The sequence below is a fragment of the Staurois parvus genome, unplaced genomic scaffold (genome assembly GCF_062004578.1).
Source record: "Staurois parvus isolate SC_StPar_1 unplaced genomic scaffold, SC_StPar_1.0 ptg000106l, whole genome shotgun sequence".
Taxonomy (NCBI): domain Eukaryota; kingdom Metazoa; phylum Chordata; class Amphibia; order Anura; family Ranidae; genus Staurois; species Staurois parvus.
This window is the reverse complement of record NW_028317902.1, coordinates 4,784,259-4,811,633: the sequence shown is the minus strand read 5'-3', so window position 1 is coordinate 4,811,633 and position 27,375 is coordinate 4,784,259. Positions and strand designations below refer to the sequence as shown.

The 27,375-nt window shown below is 42.3% G+C and overlaps 1 protein-coding gene across 3 annotated transcripts in view; it reads left to right on the top strand.

Annotated features, from left to right (window-relative positions):
• Positions 1-27,375, top strand: part of SLC35A3 (solute carrier family 35 member A3) — a 90,817-nt gene that overhangs the window by 9,048 nt on the left and 54,394 nt on the right. For 2 of the 3 annotated variants that reach the window (XM_089671507.1, XM_089671508.1), the window contains exon 2: positions 18,678-18,754. The exons of the other annotated variant lie outside the window; for it this stretch is intronic. In XM_089671507.1, the coding sequence (XP_089527633.1) occupies positions 18,696-18,754 (59 nt within the window). In that variant the 5' untranslated portion in view covers positions 18,678-18,695. The remainder of the gene's footprint in view (positions 1-18,677; positions 18,755-27,375) is intronic. 3 annotated transcript variants of the gene reach the window in all.

Below are 27,375 nucleotides of genomic sequence, written 5' to 3'. Positions count from 1 at the left end.
CCTGTTTTCTGCCTCTAAAACCTAGGTGCGTCTTATGGTCAGGTGCGTCTTATACGGCGAAAAATACGGTAGGTGTCCGTTTATGACACTGAGAATGGCTGCGATTCCGAGGATCGCAGCTATTCTCTGGTCATTCACAGTTTGACACTCAGGAGATCAGCAGATCTGGGCTGGAGATCTGTGTTCTCCCTCCAGATTCTGCAGCCCAGAGCTGGCGAATCAGAGGAACCACAAACTTAGCAGCGATAATTTACCTCTGCTTAGTAAACAGATCTTTTAGTGTAATCTCGCAAGATTATAGTAAAATCAGCCGTTTTCCAGCGTTTGTAGACCGTTTTCCAGCGTTTGTAGACCGTTTTCCAGCGTTTGTAGACCGTTTTCCAGCGTTTGTAGACCGTTTTCCAGCGTTTGTAGACCGTTTTCCAGCGTTTGTAGACCGTTTTCCAGCGTTTGTAGACCGTTTTCCAGCGTTTGTAGACCGTTTTCCAGCGTTTGTAGACCGTTTTCCAGCGTTTGTAGACCGTTTTCCAGCGTTTGTAGACCGTTTTCCAGCGTTTGTAGACCGTTCTCCCTTCGTTTGAAGAACTGATCTACACCTCTTCATAAAAGGCATTCACAGGAGAAATGTGTTCTCCGAGAATGCCGGAGAACTGAGCAGCGATCTATTACCGCTGGTTCATAAATGGACACCATAGTTTAGTATCTTATTTTCAGGTGTAGCAAATGTCATCTATCTAGTATGTACAACATTGGCCTCATTTTCTTCACTCTGTTCATAGTCATATTAGTCTGCATGGTGTGGCCAATGCTGAGTGCTCATATGAGCTGTTTTTATCAATAAAAGTGAAGTCTCTGCTTGTTTCCTCTCTTACTGGATTTGGTTAGTCAACTGGAACACTTACGGTGGGGATACATGATTAGAAAATCGACTGATCGGTCATCCGACGATCGAGAGGTGTTCGTTCGTTGGTCAAAATCGTGGCCCACATTAACCAATCTAAAAAAATTGTTCGGGCAGTATGTAGTGTTGACGTCTTCTGTACAAGTGGAAGTGATGCATGGTGCGTGTGACCTTGTAGCCACGCCCAGAACGAGCGATATACACAATAATTAACAGCAATGAGTATAATATAGTTTATTACATGACCTATATACATAAATAGTGATACATAAAAATATAATCTGCATAATTCTGGTTTCATTATGTCATTAGGCCAATCTACTTTTAACATTTGAATTTTTTGTTTGTGTTTACGAAGATTCCTTGGACGTAAACATCTGGGTCATCTTCTGTTTCCACTCATGCGTGATAGCGCTTGACAGATTTTTTTTCATACGACCGTCATACCACCGCATAGAAAATCGGTTGTTCGTATGCAAAGCGACAACATTTTTCACTGTTGTTCAACTGGATTTTTTGTTCACAATATCGTTATCGGTTAAAACATCCTGCTCATCAACGAAGAGAAAATTGTTCGATCAGTGGTTCCGCAAAATTTTTCGTACGATTTTCTTATTTTTTGTATGGGGCATTAGGCTCAATTCACACTGCTTCCACCCCAAAGTCGTGCGACTTGCTTACAACTTACTCTGATTTAACATTGCAGTCTATGGCACTTAGGATGCACCAAAGTCACAGAAAAGTAGCTCAGGAACCTTTTTTTTTTTTTTTTCTGCAGCTTGTTACTTTAAGAAAGCACCCATTGAAATTAATGTGTTTTGATTTGTCATGCGACTTTGTGTTGAAAGTCGCATGATAAGTCGCAGCAGTGTGAACCAGGGCTAACTGTGGTAAAGGACAAATCCTCAGTGAGTAAGGACAATATTTTTTGATCAGTATAGTTCTAAAATGACAGTTATATTGTATTTTTGTAGCTCAGGCCTACCTGTGGTAAAATTATGTTGTCCACCCTTTAACAACGTTGCTGATCAGGAGCATCTGGGAAACGTCTGATCTGTATACCCGCTTTGGTAAGCTGCTTATAATAGAAAGTTACAGAGAAAATTGTAATTATTTCTGTGTAACTTTATCAAAAGGACAGTTCTTTAATTTGTAGAAATATAAATGATAATGGCTTAAGAGCCGCACTGCATTTCTTTTCTTTTATTTCTTTTGTTTGCAAAATTGTTAAAGGGAACGTTTCCATTCTTTAAAGTGTTTCTAAAGTCTGCAAAGATGAAGAATAGCCAAAGCTCTTTTGGCCCTATTTCTCCTGTGGGTCACGGGTGCATTTAGTTCTGCACTCCTGTGACCCAGATTCAGCCAACAGCAGGCTAAAAGTTATAAAATAGGCTTTATAATCATTTTATAGTGGTTGTAAAGGCTGAAGGTTTTTTACCTTCATGCATTCAAAACATGAAGGTTAAAACCTCTGTGCAGCATTTCCCCCAATCACAGCCAGTGAGCCAATGAGAAGAGAGATGGCGGGCAGAGCCGTGTGAATGGACACACGGAGCAGTGGTTGGGGAGAGCGCATGCTTGGGTGCCCCCATAGCAAGCTGCTTGCTGTGGGAGCACCCGACAGGAGGTAGGGGCCAGGACCCAAGAAGAGGAGGATTCGGGCTGCTCTGTGCAAAACCACTGCACACAGCATGTACATTTTAGACATGTTTGTTATGTAAAAAAAAAAAAAAAGCCTTTAGAATCACTTTAAGTATACTGTATAACCATAGTGCTACCCTTTTATTCTGTCCAATTACCTCTTTACAAATGCATTATTTCCACCAAGTAAGCAATAGAAACAAACTGAATGGCCCTATTTCAAATTTTGGCTTTACCAAAGCAATGCTCATGTGTCAGCCGACAGCCGGAGTTCATCTGCAACTTAGACCTCATACATACTGAGTGTATGTTTTAAAAAAGAAAAGAAAAAAAGCTGCTTTTACAAGCATTTGGCATGTTTGTTTTTCCCTCCTCTAAACGCCCCTCTATTCTTCTGTTAACCTCTTTGTCAGTGTGCACATAGACCTTAACAAGCATGATTGAAGAGGAGTGTCTCAGGTAGAAAAAAAAACATTCAGAAGAGGAGTGTTTTGGGTAGAAAACAGATCATGCATAAACAGGCCTAATTGAATAAACATGAATGCGCATGTTTATGCGCATTAATGCTTTCTAATGGCTAGAACAAGTTAATATTCTGGCCAATAGAATGCAATAGAGACCAAACCCATGTACAATACACATCCTTTTAACAGCTTACCTCCTGCCAGGAGAAAAGGCATTCAGAGGAGCTGAACAATTGCTCAGTGTGCATTAGGTCTTAGTATACAATTTTGGAATGTGCCATTTCAGGCAGGCCAAACAAAACTGCCAAATATGCCATTGGGGCCAATGAGAGAGCTCTGAGATACTGCAGCACTGGAGTGGAGGTGAGTATAATTCCACTTTAACGCAAAGTACTTTTTACATATTTTTTATTTTTGTGCTGTTATCTGACTTCCTGTCTGACGTTGACTACATTTATTTATTATTTTATTTATTTCAGGTAATTATATAGCACTGTCAATTTACGCTGCGCTTTACATATATATTGTACATTCACATCAGTCCCTAACCCTCAAGGGGTGTACAATCTAAGGTCCCTAACTTACATTCATATATACACATACTAGGGACGATTTAGACAGGATCCAATTAACCTACCAGCATGTCTTTGGAGTGTGGGAGGAAACCGGAGTACCCGGAGGAAGGCACAGGGAGAACATGCAAACTCCAGGCAGGAGGTGTTGTGGCTTGGGTTCGTACCAACGACCCTAGTACTGCCAGGCGGAAGTGCTACCATTTAGCCACTGTGCTGCCCAATTCTACATTTGTTTTCTATTGTCACATTGTATATAGCCAAGTAGCTACCATCTCTTGCTAGTTCCCAAGATAGACTATGGGATTTTTAGTGTGTGTAGAGCAGAGCACCTGACCACAACTAACATGCACTGCTCATTATAAACAGAATTGAGGGAAAAGGAGAGGTTTGGGAGTTCAGATGTCATTATGAGGAGGCAGAAAAACACAGTAAGAAATGATTTCTTGAAAAGTAGATTACAGGACCATTTAGTAGTGGATGTGTGGATTATTTTTGCAGAATAAGGATATGGTTTAGTGTCCCTTTAATGATTAGGTACAGTATACTAGACATTTTCTCTGAATTATTTAGGCACTGTATCTGGAGATTGTAAGTTGTTCCTTACTACCGTATTTTTCGCTCCATAAGACGCACTTTTTTCCCCCCAAAAAAGGGGGGAAAATGTCAGTGCGTCTTATGGAGCGAATATAAGGCGGCCGGTCCGGTATTTCTGCCGCCACCATGTCAGAATACCGGGCCAGCCGCTCAGCTGTTCTCTCCTGCAGGGCCTTACCTGTTCCTCGCTCCAGCGCTGCACAGTCTTCCCGCGCTGGCTTCTGTGACAGCCGGGTGCCCGCTGCGCATGTGCTGCGCTTTGTGAATGATCCGGTGTCTTCTGGGACACATGACAGGTCCCAGAAGGCGCCGGGCCATTCACAAAGCGCAGCGCTTCTCGCGCATGCGCAGTGGGCCCCCGGCTGTCACAGAAGCCGACCCGGGAAGAAGGAAGGAAGGACAACTCCGCGAAAGTGGGAGCGGGTACCTGTCAAATTCAGGTACCCGTTCCCTCTCTCTCCCCAAAGGTCAGCAGTCTCTGGTCATTCCCTGCACTGTCTGCAGTCTCTGGTCATTCCCTGCACTGTCTGCAGTCTCTGGTCATTCCCTGCACTGTCTGCAGTCTCTGGTCATTCCCTGCACTGTCTGCAGTCTCTGGTCATTCCCTGCACTGTCTGCAGTCTCTGGTCATTCCCTGCACTGTCTGCAGTCTCTGGTCATTCCCTGCACTGTCTGCAGTCTCTGGTCATTCCCTGCACTGTCTGCAGTCTCTGGTCATTCCCTGCACTGTCTGCAGTCTCTGGTCATTCCCTGCACTGTCTGCAGTCTCTGGTCATTCCCTGCACTGTCTGCAGTCTCTGGTCATTCCCTGCACTGTCTGCAGTCTCTGGTCATCCCCTGCACTGTGTCCGCAGTCTCTGGTCATCCCCTGCACTGTGTCCGCAGTCTCTGGTCATCCCCTGCACTGTGTCCGCAGTCTCTGGTCATCCCCTGCACTGTGTCCGCAGTCTCTGGTCATCCCCTGCACTGTGTCCGCAGTCTCTGGTCATCCCCTGCACTGTGTCCGCAGTCTCTGGTCATCCCCTGCACTGTGTCCGCAGTCTCTGGTCATCCCCTGCACTGTGTCCGCAGTCTCTGGTCATCCCCTGCACTGTGTCCGCAGTCTCTGGTCATCCCCTGCACTGTGTCCGCAGTCTCTGGTCATCCCCTGCACTGTGTCCGCAGTCTCTGGTCATCCCCTGCACTGTGTCCGCAGTCTCTGGTCATCCCCTGCACTGTGTCCGCAGTCTCTGGTCATCCCCTGCACTGTGTCCGCAGTCCATTGGTTCAGAATATTTTTTTTTTCTTGTTTTTCCCCTCTAAAACCTAGGTGCGTCTTATGGAGCGAAAAATACGGTATATATTTGCATGTGCCCTCTGTTTCCTCTTGTACCAAATTTTATTGTAACTGTATTGTCTGCCTTCATTTTGTAAAGCACTGCGTAAACTGTTGGCGCTATATAAATCCTGTATAATAATAATGTGCAAACGTTCCATTAGTACATTTACTGTAAGTTGAAGGAGTAATGACGTGTCAGTGCTGAAGCTCTGGTAAGGTATAATGTGCAAGTGGATAAAGATGTTTGTTTACAAAAGTAGCAGATCAGGAAGTACAAGTTTTATAGGTGTAACAGGAGATTTTTTTTTTTCCATGAGACAGGTCCGGTTTTCCTCATTGGCCTTGGTGACACTTCTTTTACTACAGAAATAATTGCATCATATACTTTTAATGACACTTTTTTTTTTTTTTTGCTATCAGACATTTTAATAAATTGTGTTTAGGCCCTATCATTATGTTCATTTTTGATGATTATTTACTATTTATTTCTTGCAAAAATGTACTGGTTTTTGTTTTACTGTGTAGCAATTTGTGCATGTGTTGAGCTAATTAAAAAAAGTCCGCCAAAAAAAAATGCACATATTTTCGAAAGAAAAAAGTGTATTTCCACAGGCGTCTGCTAGGCACTGCACCTGCAATCATGGGTGGAATACCAGGCTCCTGCAGAATCATCCTTTAGCTCCTTGCTTGTACCTCTGTGTGGACCTTCTGATAGGTCTGTTTTTATCAGCTTGCATGAGAGCAGCGTGAACTTAGGGCTCGTTCACACTTGGCTGTTTTACCAACGCTTGCCAAACGCCCCTATAGCGTTTGGCAAGCGTTGGTCTGGCGTTTGCGGAGCGTTTTTTACCGCTCGGCAAACGTTCCGCAAACGCCGCATGCGCGGTTTAGTGGCGGTTGCTAGGCATTTGCCGAGCGTTAATAACGCCCCACAAATGCCTGTAATACAGTTTGAGTGGTGTTACCGCTCCGCAACCGCGTTGCAAACGCCGGCCGGGCGTTTTGCGGAGCGGCACCATAGATGAGAATAGGAGGCTTCAAAGCCTCCTGACTCGACCAGAGGCGTCCGTTTTGCCGTGACGCGATGCAAATGCTCCCGTTAGAACAGCACCATGTGCTGTAATGTGCAGAATTGACAGAGGCATTTGGGAAGCTGTAAAAACGCTTCCCAAACGCCTCTCTGCCACCTGCACACAACGCTAGTGTGAACGTAGCCTTAGACAAAGCATTTGCGAAGCTTTTACCAAGCTTTGGTGTAGCTTTTAAAGTACCATTCAGCTCCAGTCCGTAAATGTTGAACATAGATTCTACGGCTTGGTTCACTCCTATGCGTGTTGCAATCTGCTGCGGGACAAAAGGTCCCTGACCCTATCCAAAAATGCAGAGGCTGAAAACACATAGATGTGAAAGTGTTCCCTAGAGAACCATGTTAAGTGGACTGTAGTGCGTTTCTGCAAAAAGCACTAAAAAACGCATAGGTGATAACCAGGCCTAGTGGGAGTTCTGATTGCTACTTTAAACAAGCTGCTAGCAGGCTTCAGTGCTTATTGAAAGCCTGCTAGCAGCTTTCTTAAAGTGGTAATCAACACTCCCATTAGGATCTATGTTCAACATTTACAAAGTGGAGCTGAATGGTACTTTAAAAGCTTCAAGAAAGCTTACTAAAAACTCTACAAATGCTTTGTCAAAACTTGCTGGTCACACTGCTCTTGTACATGCTGAAGCCCACAAGCCTTACAGAGCTGTAGGAAGTGCCAATGGACTATCAATGTGATCACCACACTTGTCTTTCAATGGGAATGAGTGATGCTGATTTCAAAAGTGACAGTGACGGGGAGAAGAACCGCTTCAAGCAGTCAGGGAGGGTTGTGGTATTAAGGGTGGGGATCCATTTGCACCATGTTACACCCTAAATGTGGTGTAACAGTGCAAAAGATGGAGTTGGCTTTTAATTAAATATGATTAACGCCCAACTGAATTCTTAGAAACATATTCAGCCAGGTGGACATTATTTTAACATTAGCATTGCTACACTGCATTTGCATGGTATTTCTACATAAACTGTGTAGTCTAAAAGGCACCAACGTTTGACCATTGGTTCTACCTAGTGTATCCTGTAATCCTAATAGACCTGGTCAAACACATCCTGGCTTTTCCTACAAATCCTATCAAGGTTAGGTAAGACTCTAAACAAAAGGAAAAGGCGTGGACTTTAATTAGGCTTTAAAGTGGAACATTACAGCTAAATAATCCATGTTTAAAATGTTGCCTCCCCACTGTATATATATATATATATATATATATATATATATATATATATATGGAAAATTAAGTTCAGGTAGGCCCCTATTGCAGGCATAGCTATGTAAAGCATTAATAAGTGGTGCCTATACCGTTTAAAGTCCAGTGTTAAATAGTCTCATCCTGCGCTGCACATGTTCAGCTGCTCTCTCAAAGCCACCAGAGGCCGATCTGCTGACAGCCTAAAGATTTTACTGGTGCTCAGGGGCTATGGGCTTCATCAAAATGGCAGCCTGCGGAAAGAGGGGACCATGCTGGAGGCAATTTACAACATGCACTAATTTTGGTAGCTTAATGTGGAATGTATGTTCCTTGCTAAAGAACATTATTTTTTATCAAGTTCAAGGGTGTGGAAATATTTGAAAAAGAGACTTGTCCAGGGCCTAAATCGGTGTCCTAATCTACTTGTCCCTCGTGACAATCTACTTGTCCTGATCAAAAAAAAAAAAAATTTTTTAACCAAAACCATATTTAAATCTGGGGTGCTGTTAGGAATGTCTGGGACTTTTAAAATCAAAAGGGGCTATTTGGCGATGTTTTAATTTTTTTTAACATTGTGCCTTTTTATTTCCTCCTCCCCTCCCTGCCTGTCTCCAGCACCGCACCCGGGGACTAACAGGGAAGGGAGATACCTTGCACTGTAATGAGCACTGATTGGGTGCTTGTCAAGAAAGGGGAGTGTTCGACTTTTATCCTTTATCCCTTTTGCTACCAGAGCCATTTTTGCATTTTTTCACGCATTTAAAAACTTATTTTAGGCTTGAAGATTACACAAAACCCCAAAGATTATATATTTTCTAAAATCAGAGAACCTAGAGAATAAAATAGTGGTAGTTCCAATTTTTAATGTTGCATGATATTACCACGAAGGTCTAGGAAACGCAAAATTTAGTAAACAATACACAAAATTAATTTTAGGCCACAAAATAGCAATAAATTACCCTTTTTATTTGTAAAATGTTATAGATAGGTTCCACTGAGTAAATAGATATCCAACATGTCAAACCTTAAATTTGCATGCACTCTTGAAAAGGCGACAAACTTCAGTACCCTATATTTTTTTATAGGCGACCTATTTAAAGACCCTTATAGGTCATCAGTTTAGCGTTACGGAGGAGATCTGGTGCTAAAATTTATTGCTGCCATTCTGACGTGCACGACGACATGTAACGTGGATCGCAATCAACATTTTCATGCGTAGGCGGCCCAGTGTGTGCTTTTACTATTGTAAGTGTGTATATATGGGGGTGGGGCTCAATTTTTTTTTTTTTTTTTTTTGAGGGGATGTTATGTGCTTGAGTGCAACTTTATTTTTTTTTTTTTTTAACTATTAAAAATGTTTTTTCTATTTAACTTTTTTTTTTTTTTTTTATCACACGGGACAAAAAGTGCCCTATGTGATGATTTTTTGGTGACAGGTTCTCTTTAATGAGACATGCAGAATCTAAAAGACCCTGCATGTCTCCCTTGTGCTCCCCTGAATGTAACGCAGTATACATCACACTGCATTACATTCTTTCCTGGCCTCAAAAGCTGGGAATCTGTGAATGGGGCCTGGAAGTGACGTCAAACGTCAATTCCGGGTCAGGACAAGAAGGGGACGGGAGTGGATGTGTTCGCTCTCCTCCCTCCCCTTTTATATGCAGGCGCACACTGAGCCAGTCCCGGGCCCGCTGATAGGCAGTTGGTGCCCGGGAGACTTGGCGAGCGGGGGGGAAGGTTCACACGCGGATGGGGGGGGCTGCCCGAATGCTTCCATCTGACAGGTGAGCCTTGCTGCTTGCCCGCAGCAGGGCTAAAGGTAGATAAAAGCTACCTGCCTGATGCTTGGAACTACATGTCCTGGGCGTCAGGCGATAGAAATTCAACATACCTGAAGTTGTCATGGGTAAAGTCTCACTTTATTATTCCTTTAAGGCCTCGTTCACACCATATATACTATAGGTAGTTATTAAGAGGTTGTTAATTAAGTTATCGTGTCACCCAATGTTTGGTTTCCATTCAGTAGCCAAAAAAGGCATTCAAAAAAGGGGGGTTTGTGAAAAGAGATTCACAGAAAAGCGGCTACATTATGAACAGACCGTGACACTCAGAAAATTTTTTTTCCAAAAATTATGCTTTATTACACAGATATAAATATGACATATGGGCATTCGCCCTGGTTTACCATCACCTCAGTATGAGACAATAACACACAGACCTAAAACCATATAAAATGACATCAAGACCGGTCTAAATGTATGTGCAACAGAAAAAGTGACTGCAAGAGTCTAATATCTCTGTAGTACAAACACATAGGTAAACACTTCCCAAAAGAGGTGTATCCAAAAATTATACCATAGGTATACCATAGTATTAAATAATGAATTTATACCAATATCATAATGGTGAATCCCAAACAGGGAATCCAAAAATTATACTATGGATATACGTATATCACATGTATGAAATGCAGTAAGCACAATAAGCGTGAAGAGGGGAACAGTAAGCCTCAGGCCTGTTTGGAAAAAGACATAAATGTCAAATATATAATGCAATACATTCCTGTGCCGGCACACGTGGTTGGGGCCCGTTCATCTGTAATGTGAACAGCTGTGTCATAAAGCTCTTGAATGGAAATAAGCCCCATTTATTCCCAGGATGGGAGAAGAGGTGCAGATTGCAGCACTCTGCTTGAAATGGTGTCTTCACCACTGTATGTGGACTACACACCACCCTTTGTAGGAAAAGCAAGACATATCCCAAGGAATCTTCTGCCTGTTGAACTATATGCGGTATGTCCTGTATCCTACACAAAGCACCATAATGTCCCCATCCTGTAGTGAAACAAATAATGTGGGAAGTCACTGACAGAGCTTGCACTCAATAAGATATGTAGGTCATATTGATCACAGAGGACCGTATATCTAATGTCCTGTAACAATCCACTCACCACCTGTGCCGTGGATAAAGGGAATGAAAGAGATGTCCTTCATGGATATTGCCAAACACGGCCACAGAGGCCCAGGAACCACCGCTGACATCCGCCGATATACCGCGGGTTCCAGCCCCCTCTCAGCGCCTGTGCTGCTCACGCTTGCCTCATGGCATGTGAAGATGGCTTCCTCCTTATGGGTCAGCGTGCGTTCCACCTAGTGCGCATGACCGGAAGTGACGTATCTGACGTATGACGTCAACGCGTTTCGCCGATGGGCGTATCTCACTCAGCTTCGTCAGGACTCAATCTTATTGAGTGCAAGCTCTGTCAGTGACTTCCCACATTATTTGTTTCACTACAGGATGGGGACATTATGGTGCTTTGTGTAGGATACAGGACATACCGCATATAGTTCAACAGGCAGAAGATTCCTTGGGATATGTCTTGCTTTTCCTACAAAGGGTGGTGTGTAGTCCACATACAGTGGTGAAGACACCATTTCAAGCAGAGTGCTGCAATCTGCACCTCTTCTCCCATCCTGGGAATAAATGGGGCTTATTTCCATTCAAGAGCTTTATGACACAGCTGTTCACATTACAGATGAACGGGCCCCAACCACGTGTGCCGGCACAGGAATGTATTGCATTATATATTTGACATTTATGTCTTTTTCCAAACAGGCCTGAGGCTTACTGTTCCCCTCTTCACGCTTATTGTGCTTACTGCATTTCATACATGTGATATACGTATATCCATAGTATGATTTTTGGATTCCCTGTTTGGGATTCACCATTATGATATTGGTATAAATTCATTATTTAATACTATGGTATACCTATGGTATAATTTTTGGATACACCTCTTTTGGGAAGTGTTTACCTATGTGTTTGTACTACAGAGATATTAGACTCTTGCAGTCACTTTTTCTGTTGCACATACATTTAGACCGGTCTTGATGTCATTTTATATGGTTTTAGGTCTGTGTGTTATTGTCTCATACTGAGGTGATGGTAAACCAGGGCGAATGCCCATATGTCATATTTATATCTGTGTAATAAAGCCTCGTTCACACCATACCTGCAGAAAGACTGATGGAAATTGACATGCAGATTTCACTTGCAGAGACATCAGTTTTACATCAGATTTCATACGCACTTTAATGAGTTTTCCTACATGTTGCAGATTCCTGCGCAGAAAAAAACTGCGTGATACTAGTGTTGTGGTGTGAACAAGGAACATAGAGGACAATTCATTTAGTTGTGCCCTTGCAGAACATGTGAAGAAAAACTGATAGCTCTGCACCATGGAGTGAACAGGCCCTAAAAAGTGCAGCGCAATCACAATACCTTCAAAAGAAAGGCACTACTGAAGTGTTATTGTGCTGGCAAAGGTGTTTTTTTTTTTTTTCTTCTATCTTACACATTGAGCTTTCAACAGAGAACCCCACTGACAGCTGATGGCTCATCTGTTGTTAAGGACAGCCGTGGTAGGCGGTTTCCCAACCCGCTCCTTAACAACCCGCTCTTCACTGGTTGTTCAGAAAGATGGCAACATTTTCTTAAAACAACCCCCCAGAAAACTCTGCCAAATGCTGGGCACTGGCGTTTAGCAAATTTTAGGAGCTATCAGCGTTTTTCTGCCAAAAAGATGCTGCCTCAGAATGCTCTGGCTGAAGGGTTTTTTTTTTCTGCCACTAAACTCTCCTGCCAGAAAGCGCTGCTAAAAGCCTATGTGTGCATGAACACTTAGGATAACATGCAGGGGAGTTTAGAGGCAGTTAAAATAAAATAAAATGTCTGACACTCAAAACATCAGCTGTAAATATTCCCAGAGTGCATGAGACCTTACCTTCCTTTCAGTGCAGTGCTGTTACGGCTCCACTGGTGCCGCCATCTTTACCTGGTCTTTCTTCTGGATTCGTTGGTTCCGGCCCATCTGAATGCAGAGTGTCGCTGCACATGTGCGGGTGATGTCCTCGCCTTCTGCCGATATGAGAATATCTCCTAAATGGAGATATTCATTGTACCTACAGGTAATCCTGTTTGTAAGCCTACCTGTAGTTAATATGGGGACTTTTCTATCGCTTTAATGAAGTGGTATACACACAAGGTTTTTGCCTAACGAAGAAACTAAATTATATTTAAATTTTTAGTCATGCTGTCCGATTTTGGTCAGGATATTGACAATTTTGACAGACTGTGACTGATACAATAAATTTAAACTCTGCTGAATCTCCTTTATAAATCCCTGTGTATATACCATTCTGCTCATCAAGGGTTGCGGCTGCAGTGACTCTAGGGTAGTGACAAATGTTTGAGCCAGCAGATATTTGTCCGCTCTGTAGACCGGAGATTGCTGATCATTGTCTATTGACCAAGGGTGGCTATACATGGGCATATCTCTCAATGATAATAACATGATAAAATATATATTTTGTCTTCAGAAGCATTGCTCGGCATAATTAGGCATACAGGGAATGACTACATGCAGGGAAAATGCAGTATGTTGGAAAATCTCAGAGCGCAACAATTGGCTATTTAAAGGGTTAAATTCACCTTTTTCTTGTTCAAACATTTTATTAACAATAAACCATAATGTTACAAACATGGAGACTTTGTTAATGTACATTGGACATTGAAGTGGCAGTAGGACATAGAAAAAATGAATGAGGATCACATTACAAATGTCCATATAATTCTAGCGGAAACAGGTACATAAGAGTCGACTACAGATGACATTGTTGTCCCAGCCAATCAAAGTATTGTCTCCCAAATACAACAAAGAAATAGGGGGAAGTTTGGAAGGGGGTCAGACGGGGGTGGAAGGTAGGGGAGGGAAAGAGGAACAGCAACGATGACTCCGTGAGCATTCATCAAGTTTGCAGCAGACCTCAGGTGCTGCCTACGAAGGGCTACTGACAGTGTCCTTGGCGCGCAGTATACAAATCAAGGAAGAAGGAGTGATTCATCAAAGTTAGGTGGGAGGAAGCGCTCTACCCAGGGGCTCCATATGCGTAAAAATTTAGGAATCTTGTCTAGAATTGTGGCTTCCACCTTTGCATGTATCATGGCTTGTGTTATTCTGGTTTTGACGGCCGCAACACTTAGGGTAGGGGATTTCCAGGATTTCGCTATAACTTGTTTAGCTGCCGTCAAATTCACCTTTTTATAATAAATAGAAACCTTTTCTAATGTCTTTTTGGCCCAAGTCATCCCAATGTGCTTATCTCTCACTCACTTAGTCCATAGCAGCCTTGAATCTGCACCCTCTCGTTTCAAAAAGTCAAAATCTGCTTTGAGTCCCTGTAGCATCATGCAACCATCCAGGAAACTTCATATCCTATCATGCCCTGCCTTACTGCAGCACAGAATAGAGTGTGTTTTACCTCTCAGGAGCACACCTCCCTCATTAGAAAATTTTAACCCATCCACTCTTATGTGAAAAACACTTTTTCAGCTGCTAGCCTAGACCAGTGTCAAAATAAAACACTGACAAATCAAAAAATAGAAAAAAGGCAGCACAACCCCCCCTCCCTGTTATTATTGTACCTTCTGTTTTTTTTTTTACTTCTTTTATACAAGTACATGAGAGGGATTGAATGGAGACACTCGGCTGTCATTGCTCTTATAACCCATCTCAGGCAGGGTATAAACACACCAGTTCCACTTCCAGGCCCCATCTGGACCTAGCATTGTGGGAGCGTACATTTTTTGGAATATTTTTTTTCCATGACATGCATAAGGAGGGCTATTGACTGCACTGGGCTACCCTATATGCAACAAATACAGTAAAATAACTCATGGAGCGTGTTGTAACATTGTAGTTTGCGATTTTTACGCACGAGAAAGCAAGCATTTGCTTATGTGTTTGGGGTTACTGTTAATAGTACTGCAAATGCAATGCAGGTTTTTCACATGTTCCGGGAACACACATAAAAACTTGCTTTTCTGCATGTGTTCCTGAAATGCAGATGTGCATGGAGACTTACTGTAAAACTATACTGGTATTTAATAATGCCCCTTTAAGACCCTCCCACTATTGGTGCAGTTTGGCCACACCCACCATTTTGATATGGCTGCGTGTAAGCTGCCCATAGAATTGTATGCAGAGGCAATGGCTGCACAGGCATAATTGCATTTCATTTGACATGCAACTGTGACTGTTCAGCTGCTGCTTCTCCATCCAGCGACTCAGCACAGAGGACAGGTGAATGAGCTTCTAATCTGCTAAGCAATGTGCATGAGCTAAAGGGGCCTAAAGCTGGGCATTGCATCAGAAACTGTAATTTGGAGCACCTAAATCCAGGGAAAAGCGATCAAGGAATATCTATCTCTCTCCACTCTCTCCCCCTCATGGTCACATGTAAATTCATTCTTTTCTGTTATATTGCAAACTTCCAGGTACACACTTCTCCTGTATTCAATCCTTCAGCTCTGCTCCACATAAGCTGTCATGTGATATGTGATCGCTCAGGTTTTTTTCTTGCTCCAGTGTGCACATTCGGCCAAATGATCGATCTATGCAGGGAGAGGTACCGGAGATACCAAACGATCCATCGGCAGAGGAGGAGACTGTCTATACTGTATATTGTGGGAGAACGATGCCCACTTACGATGACTGCATCAGTGAGGCATGTAACTACAGAAGACATGGGTCATGGAGCAGTGCTGTACATAACAGCACTGGGCGGAGCTAAAGTAGTGGAGAGGTGGGCAGGAGGAGCAACCTCCTGGAGGAGGAGGGCAGGAGCAGGGAGTGGTTCAATAAGGTCAGCTGAAGAACTTCCTCACACTCCGCCAACTGCTGCTTGTGCCTTCATTGTCTGATCACAGGTGGATGTGGTAATATGAGTTTAAAAATAACTAGTAATAGCCAGAAACTGACTGCAGTAATACTAGTGACATGTTGAAAGCAAGGTCACATTCCAGTGACACTATCTTCATAATTTTTTTATTGGAAAAAACCGTCCACAACCAGATCTCTGCCTATGAGATCCGAGCTGTAACGCATTTCAGTCATCTGGGCTTAATTGTAGAGACCTGGATAGTCTGGGGGGGGTGGGGGGGATGTTTAAAGCGGAGTTCTGGCTCCCCCACCAAAAAAAAAAATATAGAAATCAGCAGCTACAAATACTGTATGCTGCTGACTTTTAACATTAGGGCACTTACCTGTCCAAAGATCACCCTGAGCCAATTCTTTAATCCGCTGTCAGTTGATGGTGCCACCATCTTGACTAAGGGAAACGCCTAAGGGTTTTCCTACTGCGCATGCACAAAGCCGCAGTCACTTTACAGGTCCCAGAGGGCTGGGGCAAACTTCTGGCTCAGTTCACCACGGCAAACGAGTCAGAAGTGGGAGAGGGTACCTGTCAAAAGGGACTGTGCTCTATGAGAGGTCGAGTGGAAATGAACTCCACTGTTCGTCTACATTTGACTTCCATCCTATCCCATCTGCCTAGATGGAGCAGGCAGATCCCCTTCTGTTTGTTTTTTTGTTTTTTTTCCCTTTTTTTTTTTTTTGGATTGAATTGGAGGTAGGCAGGTGCAAACCGTTTATACCCATCACTCAATAGGGGTGAATGGAGGGCCTGATCTCTGACAGGTGGACTTGATCGGACCTGTCATGTGAAAGGGGCTTACATATAAACCAATGTGACCATTTTAGTTTTAACCTGTAGTGCTCTCCTTCTCTCTGTGCTTGTAGATGTGGATTCCAAATTATGCCCCATATGATACCTAGCACCCTGAAGTGCAAGAGACATGTCCCTCTTACTTCACATAGTTAAAACCTTTGACTGGTGAGGAGTGAACAATAGAGAAGCAGTAAGCATATGTAGTAGGATTGGTTCCTGTGCAATGATTTGAAGCCATACAATAAATGGTTTGTACTGTTTTTTTTTCTATTTTTCATGGTGGGAGGTGTTAACTATGTGAGGTAAGAGAGTGAGGTGTCTCTTCTTTTCCTGGGCATTGGATGCATTATAGTGGTTGATTTGGACTCTATGGGTGCATGCACACAGAGAGGGAGAGCATTGCAGTTTAATACTAGAATGGTCACATTGTCCTCAAGATCTTGGACCTGCAGTAGATCCATACGATATTGCAATGCTGTAACTGTAACCACTGTACTTAAAAGCCTAATAAAGCTGTGGGGTCAGTACTGCTTGAACATGATTTATCTATGTATAGTTTTGTTTTGTTAATTGATAGGCTGGAGTAGAGTTGGTGAATTACGAGGAGCTCCGTTTACTAGTTTCCATGGAAGGTGACTAGAGGTACTGGTACAATTTTGTCTTCACACAAGATTCTTCTTTTTAAATCGCTCTCATACCAATTATGATTGACAGGATTGTTTTCACTTGACCAATCAAATTGGCCAAACACCCCATCCCCCGCTGTACTATTGTATTCATAGAGCAGGGATTGGTCCTCTGTCACAATACACTGGTTAGCGCTGTAGCCAATGATCGAATGAAAGTCCCATCTGTCAGAAGTTCATCTACCGGTCGGCTTCTGTTGAACAGGGCCATACACACTTTGAAATTCGGCCAGTCCCTGCTGGCTGAGTTTTCAATCAGCATGTACCCCCCTTAACATTGGTTAAGGTCTGCAGAACTTTTGTGGAGCCCAGAAATGGGATGTATATGGGCGTCCTTTGGCTATTTTAGCTGTATGTGCACTTTAAAATAGAACTTACCCTGTCAGATGTTTTTTGCCATCTTTGTCCCAATGCTGAGATTTCCCTTCACTTCCTGTCCCATAGCCAGAGGCAGTAAGAGGAAATCTCTGTAAATTAAGGGAATTCCTTGGGGTCCCCCAGCTCACCAGAACTCGTGTTTCCATTGGAAGTTTCCCCCTTTTTGCTTCTGTGGGACAACCAAAAATGTGGGATTTTCTTTTACTTTCAATGATAAACAGGACAGGAGTTCGAATCCCTCTTCACTCTATCTTTAGAACCACTTTAAAGTGATACTTTAAAGTGGTTCTAAAGCCTAAAATTAGGTTGCAGTATGTCACCCCCACCCCCCCTTATTTTTACCTGAGTCCTCACTTGATCCAGCTCTGTGCCAGTCTGTAGCAGCTCTTCATGTTCTCACAGGTTTTGCTGGGGCAGCGGGAGCCATTGGCTCCCAGTGTTGTCAGTCAAATCCTGTGCTGTGGGGGTGGGGCCAAGACAGTCTTTCGGTGTCTATGAACACAGGCAGCGTGGCTTGGGACCGAGCCCGCACGTGTGCCAGAATAGGAAGTATATGGTGGCACATTGAGAACAGGAGCGCCGGAAGGGGACCCCAGAAGAGTGGATCAAGGCTGCTCTGTGCAATTCCATTGCACAAAGCAGGTAAATATAAACCTGTTTGTAAACTATATTTCTTTTCTTTTTCTTATAAAAATCACTTTATATTGCATTGTGAAATCTTGCTGTAAACACTGCTCTTATACAAACTGAAGCCAGAGTGAACAACGCCTTAGGGAAATACAAGCCATTCATGATCTAAAGGTGCTGCCACAAACAAGGTGTGAATTTATACTCCATTATAACTAAGGCGATTGTAGCCCTATTAGTGCATTTGCAACAGAAACAATTGAGTACTGTCCGTGGTACTTTTTGTGTTTGCACGAACATACAATTTTGAGGACAAGCTTTCGGGGTATGTCCCCTTCTTCAAAGTCCAAGCTTCAAACTTTGTGATTTGTATAGTACTGCTTGGACTTTGAAGAAGGGGACATACCCCGAAAGCTTATCCTCAAAATTGTATGTTCGTGCAAATAAAAGTATCACGGACAGTACTCAATTGTTTCTGTTACTCCATTATAAGTAAGCTGTATAGGAAAGGTGATAAGATAAGCAAAAAAGAATAATGGCTCCTTTCTCTGCATATGCTGTTTGAAAGTCACATGCTGATCACCTTTAGTACACTACTGCTCTGCCTGTGCAAGTAATGGTGACTAGCTCTCTCTACACCCAGGGCAGCCAAGGAGAAGTAATGTTCGGCTTGAGACCTTTAGAGCAACAGATCTTGGTAGCCAAAACTATAGACACCAGGTATGTATTCTTGTCTTCTTGTCAGTGATGTCACACCACAGGTGTACAATATATTTTTACCTCTGTTTACTGTATATTGTCACTTTACAGCTGTAAACCTACTTGTATGTAAACACCCAGGCTGGGACATTTATAGGCTAAAGTTGGCCATAGATGGATCGTCCTTTTTTTCCGTTCACTGAAAAGAAACAAAGGGATTCTTCCATCCAGACAAGTGAGGTGGATAGAGGAATTCTGACAGCAGGGGCTCTCACTGATCAAGAACTATTTTCCAATAAGTAAATTTGACAGAAGCTGATCATTAGATCGACTTCTATTGCATGGAACTGGCCACACATGGATCAAGATTTGTCCGGTCCCTACTGAACTTGCTGAATTTTGATTCATCTATGGCCAGCTTAAGAATAAGCTTACCTTGGAGGTAGCCTTAACTCCTTCGATACCTAATGCAGATCCAATGCTATGACAAAATGAAAACCTATATTTCTGATATACCCTTTTTTTTTTTTTAATAGAACTTGATTGAAAAGGTGTTATTGCAATAAAGTATATGTGAACCCTTACCGTTTAAAATAGAAAGGCAACATATTTGTGTATATACAGTATGTAAAACAATATTAACCACTAGCCTACAGGGCACTTATACTCCCTTCCTGCCCAGGTCAATTTCCAGCTTTCAGCGCTGTTGCACTTTGACAATTGCGCGGTCATGCAACACATATTAAATTTTTATAATATTTTGTGACAGATATAACTTTATTTTGGTGGTATTGAATCACCTCTGGGTTTTTTATTTTTTCTTAAACAAACCAAAAACCACTGAAAATTTTGAAAAAAAAAAGTTTTTTCTTAGTTTTTGTTATAAAATTTTGTAAATAAGTGATTTGTCTCCTTCACTGCTGTGCACTAATGAGGCTGTAGTGATGGGCACTGATAGGTGGCACTGATGGGCATTGACAGGCATCATTGATGGGCACTGAAAGGCAGCACTCATATATGGCACTGATAGGTGGCACTGAAATTCAGCTCAGATGGGCACTGATATGTGGCACTGATGGGCACTGGCAGGTGGCATGGATGAGCACTGAGAGCTGGCACTGATGGACACTGACAGGTGGCGCTGCTGGGGCTACACAGATCATCAGGGCACACTGATCATCAGTGCTCTGATGATCTGTGTACATGTCCTCTCCAAAGAATGCCAATTATCGGCTCTCCTCTCCTCACGAGCTGTCACAGCTGCCAGCTCGTGAGGAGAGAAATGACGATAACCGGCATTTCCCTGTTTACATGTGATCAGCTGTGATTGGACACAGCTGATCACATGACCGAGCCGACGTCTTCGGCTCTTTCTGTTGATCGGTGATCTGCTGTGTCCGAGGGACACAGCGGACTGCCGATCGCTGCGCTGCACGCTCACAGAGCTGTGCATGCGATGTTAGAATGGGAGGACGTTATATGATGTCCTCCCAGAACAAGAGAACCGCCTTGCGTCCATCATTCTATTATATGGCGGGCGGGAGGCGGTTAATAATACCTGATTTATAAGTGATCACATGACATCTGTTCTCTGCTGCATCAGGGGCTTGGGGAGGAGGAGGTGGAGAAACACCAGTCTTCATAGTGAATGACTGGTAGGGACGCATGTAAGCACAAGTTTTGTCCATTGGAGGACAGGTAGGCTGTTACCCCAGCATTGCCAGAAAACTGACCACACTGGGATAAATGTGCGTCTGTGCCAAGCATGGTCAGTTTGAAATAGGAAAGCAGGAGCACCAGGTATTCCACATAAAAAAGCAATACAAAGAGAACAGGATACTTTTTACCACAAGTACATGGTACAACAGACCTATATCAGGATTATGAAGTGTTGGGATAACATAGTCTTCTGTTGGCCAAAGCATGGTGCAGTGCAGTGGATTGCATCACTCCACATTGCTTTTGAAAAAAGTTCTACGTGTTGTCCTTTTTCCAGTACATGCCACTGTCATGTCCTAGTGTGAACTACCATGATAGGAAACAAGGTTTTTGCCTTGTCTGTGTGTTGGGCAAGGCTGCCTACTACATCTAATATAAACCAGCCCATTGGCTGCGGAAAAACACAACACAAAAAACATGTAAACACACTGTAAACTCAATGCATGTGATGAAAGTCAGCCTAAAAAAAATCCATAGTAATCCCAATGTTACTGCACCAAATACAACAAACTAACACAATAGCAGCTGCTCAAATTAGTATATAACTGGCAAGGGAAAGCTTCAAGGGCTGCATAGTTCAGAGTACAAATGCCTTAGGGCTGTTTCACACAAGACATTTAGCGGATCAGTTTGCTCAGCGTGGAATCTCTCTGCTGATGATTGAGCAAGTGGATGCAGAGCAGACACAGAGCTGCTCGCTCTCCTCAATGGGCGGTTGGATGAAAACAGACCACCTGTCCGTTTTCATCCTATTCGGCGGGCGGAAGGGGAATTGGATCCCCATCTGTCCCTTTTTGGTGGATCGGATGTCGGCGGGTGTAAATGGACATGTCCGTTTTACACCTGCCAATCCATAGAGGAGAATGGAGGTTCTGCTCAGGTCTGCCTGAAAAACGGGCAGGTGGACCCAATCAGAGCGTTCATGTGAAAGAGCCCTTAGGACACTTCATTTGGCACTAAAGTTTTTTCAGGAGATTATAACATTTCCTGTGGATTGCAATTATTTTGCAATCCACAGAATTCTTTTTTTTTTCCAGAATTCTACTGACACACTGGGGCTGATCTACTTAAACTGGCGAGTGCAAAATCTGGTGCAGCTCTGCATAGAAACCAATCAGCTTCCACGTTGTTTTTTTTTTTTGTCAAACATTACATGAACAAGCTGAAGTTAGAAGCTGATGGGCTACCTTGCACAGCTGCACCAGATTTTACACTTTCCAGTTTTGGTAAATCAGCCCCAATATATCTTTGCCTCTTCACAGAGGCGAAACCACACTGGAGCGGGTCTTCACAGCAGTAATCTTTCAGCAGAAGAAAACCCCTTTCCTGGTTGCCACTTATGTGTTAGGTGGTCATAAATGGGTTAAGGAAGTTTTTATACATTAAAGACAATTTTCTGGGGTACACAGTCCATTAGTTGTGTGTGTGTATATACATATACATTTTTATTGGTGGTCTGTTGAGTCTTTAAATGGGTTTCTATTATGGTTTGGGGTTTAAGTTAATATTGTAGACTCTGGACCTGTAAGGCCCCTTTTACATGTGCAGAGTTTGCCAGCAGATCTGCCTGCTCAGCAGGGGATCTGTCTGCTGATCCCTGCTTAGGAGATGGATTATAAATTTGTGTCCCCCTCTGCTTATGCATAGTTAACAGAGAGCTTTCCTCTATGGGTGGTCGGATGTAGACGGATCGCCTTTACATCTGAAATGTCATCCAGTCCGCTAGATGGATGGGGAACTGGTCCCCATCCATCGATTTTTAGCGGATCAGATGCAGATGGGTGTAAATAGACACATGTACGTTTTTACATCCGCTGCTCCATAGAGGGCAAATGGATGTCAGTTTTTGAAAGAGCCCTATAGGATTTGGAGGGCCACACATCATTCTTTCATTACCTATTGATGTTGCAGTTTATGAAAACACATTGAAACACTTGTAAATACACAAAAATACATTCATGTGTGAATCCAGCTTATGGGGGGGAAAGTTTGAAGACCTGGCCTTTCTGAGACCCTGTGACAGTGAACATTCACCTAATTCTTTAATGGATAAAATGGCTAAAAAGCATGCAATTTGCTAAAGTTACTGGTTTATAGTTATTTTTAGATCTGTGTGTTAGAGCTTTAACATCAATGATCCGTGTGACTTGACAACTGTGTGTGTTACTCTGTGCTTAATGCAAATGTACAATTCAAACGCAGATGCTCCTGCGTTAAAAATGGCGGTGTATAAGTGGGTGCTGCAGCAATCGTTGGCTGGAACCAAACAGAATCAGCAAGGGAGAATGTCACCAGCACACTGAGGATCACCAATATTGGTTCAGAAATTGTAACCACTTGCCTTCCTGAGGATTTACCCCCCTTCCTGACCAGTCCTCTTTTTGCTACTCGGCGCTGCACTAATTCAACTGATAATTGCGCGGTCATGCAATGCTGCACTCGAACAAAATTTACGTCCTTTTTTTCACACAAATAGAGCTTTCTTTCGGTGGTATTTGATCACCTGTGCACTTTTTATTTTTCACGCTATAAACAAAAAAAGACCAAAAATTTTGAAGAAAAAGTATATTTTTTACTTATATTAAAAAATATATAGTAAACTCAAAGTTTGTTATAAATTTAGGCCAAAATGTATTCTGCTCCATCTTTTTGGTAAAAAAATCCCAATAAGTGTATATTGATTGCTTTGTGTGAAAGTTATAGCGCCTACAAACTATGGTATAGATACTGCAATTTATGCCTTTTTTTTGCTATACAACGCTGCGCTAGTTTAACGGACAATTGCGCGGTCATGCAATACAGTACATAAATGAACTTTGTCCTTTTTTTCATACAAATAGAGCTTTCTTTTGGTGGTATTTGATCACCTGTGCACTTTTTATTTTTGGCGCTGTAAACAATAACATTTTTGAAGAGAAAAAAATGTTTTTGAAAAAAATATTTTCTCATTTCGGTCATAAAAAATATCCAAAAAAACTAACATTTCGTCATAAATGTAGGCCAAAATGTATTCTGCTACATGTTTTTGGTTAAAAAATCCCAATAAGTCTATATTTATTGCTTTGTGTGAAAGTTATAGCGTCTACAAACTATTGTATAGCTAATGGAATTTACACAGCTTTTACTTTCTGACTGCTCATCACATTTCTTGAGGTGCTAAAATACCAGGATAGTACAAACACCCTCAAATGATCCTTTTGGAAATTAGACACCCTAAGCTATCTGCTGAGAGGCATATTAAGTCCATGGACGATTTATTTTTTTCCACAAGTTTCTGGAAAATTACAAACTTTTTTTTTTTTTTTACACAAAATTGTCATTTAAATTATTTATTTCTCACACAAGCCATGGGTATATGTGGAATTACACCCCAAAATACATTCTGCTACTTCTACCGAGTATGAGGATACCACACATGTGAGACTTTTTGGGAGTCTAGCCACATACAGGAGCCTGAAATCCAATGACCACTTTGAAAGCCTGAAGGTGCGTAACTTCCTCATTTCACTTCCTCACTACCTATCACAGATTCGAAGGTCCAGACATGCTAGGATAGCCCCAAACCCCCCCAAATTACCCTTTCTGGAAGTAGACATCCCAAGGAATTTAAAAGGAGGCATGACGAATATTTTGCAGATCTCATTTTTTTCTCACACAGTTTTGAAATATAAAGAAAATTGAAAAAATGGGTTTTTTTGTTTTTTTTTTCTTCATATTCCAAAAACTTGTGGCAACAAATGAGATCTGCAAAATACTTACCATGCTTCTTATCAAATTCCTTGGGGTGTCATTTGGAAGGGGGGGGGGGGGGTTTGGGTGCTATCCTGATATTTCAGTGCCTCAGAAACTGTGATAGGTAGTCAGGAAGTGTAATGAGGAAATAAAGCCCTTTAAAAGCCTGAAGGTGCTTATTGGATTTTGGGGTCCTGTACTTGGCTAGACTGCCAAAACGTCTCTCAAATGTAGTACCCCCATACTCGGGAGAAGTAGCAGAATGTATTTTGGGGAGTACTTCCACATATACCCATGGCATGTGTGAGCAGTTAATCATTTCAGTGACAATTTTGTGTAAAAAAAAAAAAAAAAAAAATTGTCATTTTCCAAAAACTTGTGGTAAAAAAATTCAACATGCCTCTCAGCAAATAGCTTCGGGTGTCTACTTTCCAAAAAGGTGGCGTTTTGGGGGGTGGGGGCATTTTATACCCAGCATTAGAAGTTTATGACACACATCACTCACTCTTCTAACCACCAAGCCTTTTCTGACACTTTTTGTTCACATGAAAAAAATCAATATTTTTTGCTAGGAAATTAACTTTAACCCCCAAACATTTTTTTTTTTTTAAAGCAGACACCCTAGTGAATAAAATATAATTTTTTATGGTACATAGTACTCGCGCAGCGATTTTTCAAAAGCGAATTTTTAAAAAAAAATAATTTTTTTTTACTTTTTAATGCACAAAAACACAATATATCTGGCAATTATTTGGTAAAATATAAAAGATGATGGTATGCTGAGTAAATAGATACCAAACATGACATGCTTTAAAACTGCACATGCCCAGTGCAATGGCGACAAACTGCATACATTTTTAATATCCATAGGCAACGCTTTAAAAGTTACCATTTTAGATTTACAAAGGAGGTCTAGTGTTAGAATTACTGCCCTTGATCTGACGTTCACGGCAATACCTCACATGTATGGCGCAACTGCTGTTTACATACCGGCACAGGGTCAATGCTTGTGCACACAGGTGTGTGTGCATGGGAGGGGAGAGTTTTTTTTTTTTTAAGTTATTTTGATTTTTGTATTAGTTTTACACTGTACCTTTTTTTTTTTCATTTTTTTTTTTTTTGATCACTTTTAATGCTATCACAGCGAATGCAAATATCCCCTATAACTTCAATGGGCATTGTCATATATTCTTTTTTCAGAAATCTGGGGTCTATCAGGCTATACAGTAGATCTCTTGTCTTCCCTTACATTATCTAATCAAACCAAAATCGGTGTGATCAGATGCTTTCCCAATTTACAGATGACGCTGTTTATGTCCTGCGAAACTAAAGTGATGAAATGCTTGTAGCTTCTGATTTCTTAGGCTATAGAGTTGGTTGGCACTATTCTGGTCTCCAATCAGCTCTATGGTCAGCTGGCAGAAACACTGGCTGCATTCTGAGGTTTCCCTGATGGCGCGGGACTGCTCGAGAAGGTCGTGGAAGGCAGGGGGGGATTAGGGGGGCATCATCTCCCGCTGCTTGTAAAAGCAATCCTGCAGCTAATTGGCCACTAGGATTGCATTTATATGAAAACCGATCGCCGGCTGAAAAAAATGATACCAGGATGATGCCTGCAGCTTTAGACATCATCCTGGTATAACCATTCAAAGTCCAGTGATGTACCAGTACATCGCTGGTCCTTGTTGGGTATATATACTATGTTCTTTTTTTCTTTTTTTTTGTATGCAGCCTGTGGACTGAATGGAAAAAAAAGAGAAGAAATCTCTGCCAGAAAAAGTGTGTGGTATGCCCACCATTAGAATATTCCTCCCTGCATCCACCCACTTCTAATGGTGGGCACACATTAGGTCACATTGTGCCACATGCGCCAGTTCCAAGTTTGAACAAATGTCTAAATAGTGCTACGTTTGAATAAAAATTGTCCACGTATAAGTGGTACCCCATATGGAAAAAGGATGAAACCAAGCCCCAAACTATCCTGCTACTGCTCCCCATGTAGTCTGGGCATCTGGGGGGGCTCCACGTGACTATCTTTTCCCTCGTAAATCCGAAACGTATAAGTATAGCCTGTTGTCCTCTCACAGGTCTTCTACATCTTGACCCCATATCTGGCACGCTTTCTGGGGAGAAATTGTTTGAATGCAAGGCAGAAAAATTAGGGACTCATCAACGCAGATTTTTTGCTGGGGAGTATAAACATCTGCAAATTTTTGGTTAAGCTGATTTGCGAGGGGCTGAATTTTGTGGAGCCGGTCAAATTCAGGGTCACCCCGAGGATGACAGAGTGTATTGTCGTTGAAATGCATAAAACACATTATACTCTCATATCTATGCCTGGCCATGGCAGCAGAGAACACAGGATATGATGAATCGGGTCTGCGGACCAATACAGCCGCAATTAATTTTTTTTTAGTAATGCCCATATTGAGGATTAGGCCCAAAAAAAATTTAAATTTGGAAACCGTAATGAGTTTCCATGTGACTGGTTTGGCAAGGTTTGAATTTGGGTTGGCGGCGATAAATTGTTGTGCATATAAATTGCTTTGATCCACAATCAACGCATACAGATATTCTGTAAAAAACAGCTCCAAAAATCAAGGGGAGTTGTTAAATTTGCTATTTCCACCTGAATTCCGGGTTGGGCAGTGAATGGGGGAAGTACAGGTGCTGCAGAATTTGTGGGCTGTCAATCGGGATTTGCAAGCACATCCGGAAGGATACTAGGAGCTCTATGGGCCTGTGTGTGAATTCTTGGTGGCACCGGCTTGTACTGGACTTGTGGGACTCGCCACGTCACCAAGTCATACTGCAGTGCTGGTATTAATATACAGGATTTATATAGCGCCAACAGTTTGCTAAGCGTTTTACAGTATAACGGGAGACAATACAGCAACAGTTCAATACAAGAGGGTTAGGAGGGCTCTGATCCTGGGAACTTACAATCTAAGAGATTTGTGAAAGACCAAGATGTACTAGACCGCTGGTGCTCGCCAGTTCACCAAAAGGTAGCACGGCACTAGTAATGGCACTCTGCTGCATATGAGAGTCCTCAAAATTTACCGACAAGTGCTAACAGAGATCAGGACTGATTCTGCGAACACTGCGGTTTTGTGTGCAATGTATCAAGTGGTATAGTGGTGATCTGATCAAAGCTAGTGATCCGTTCAGACACTATACTAGCAATGGAG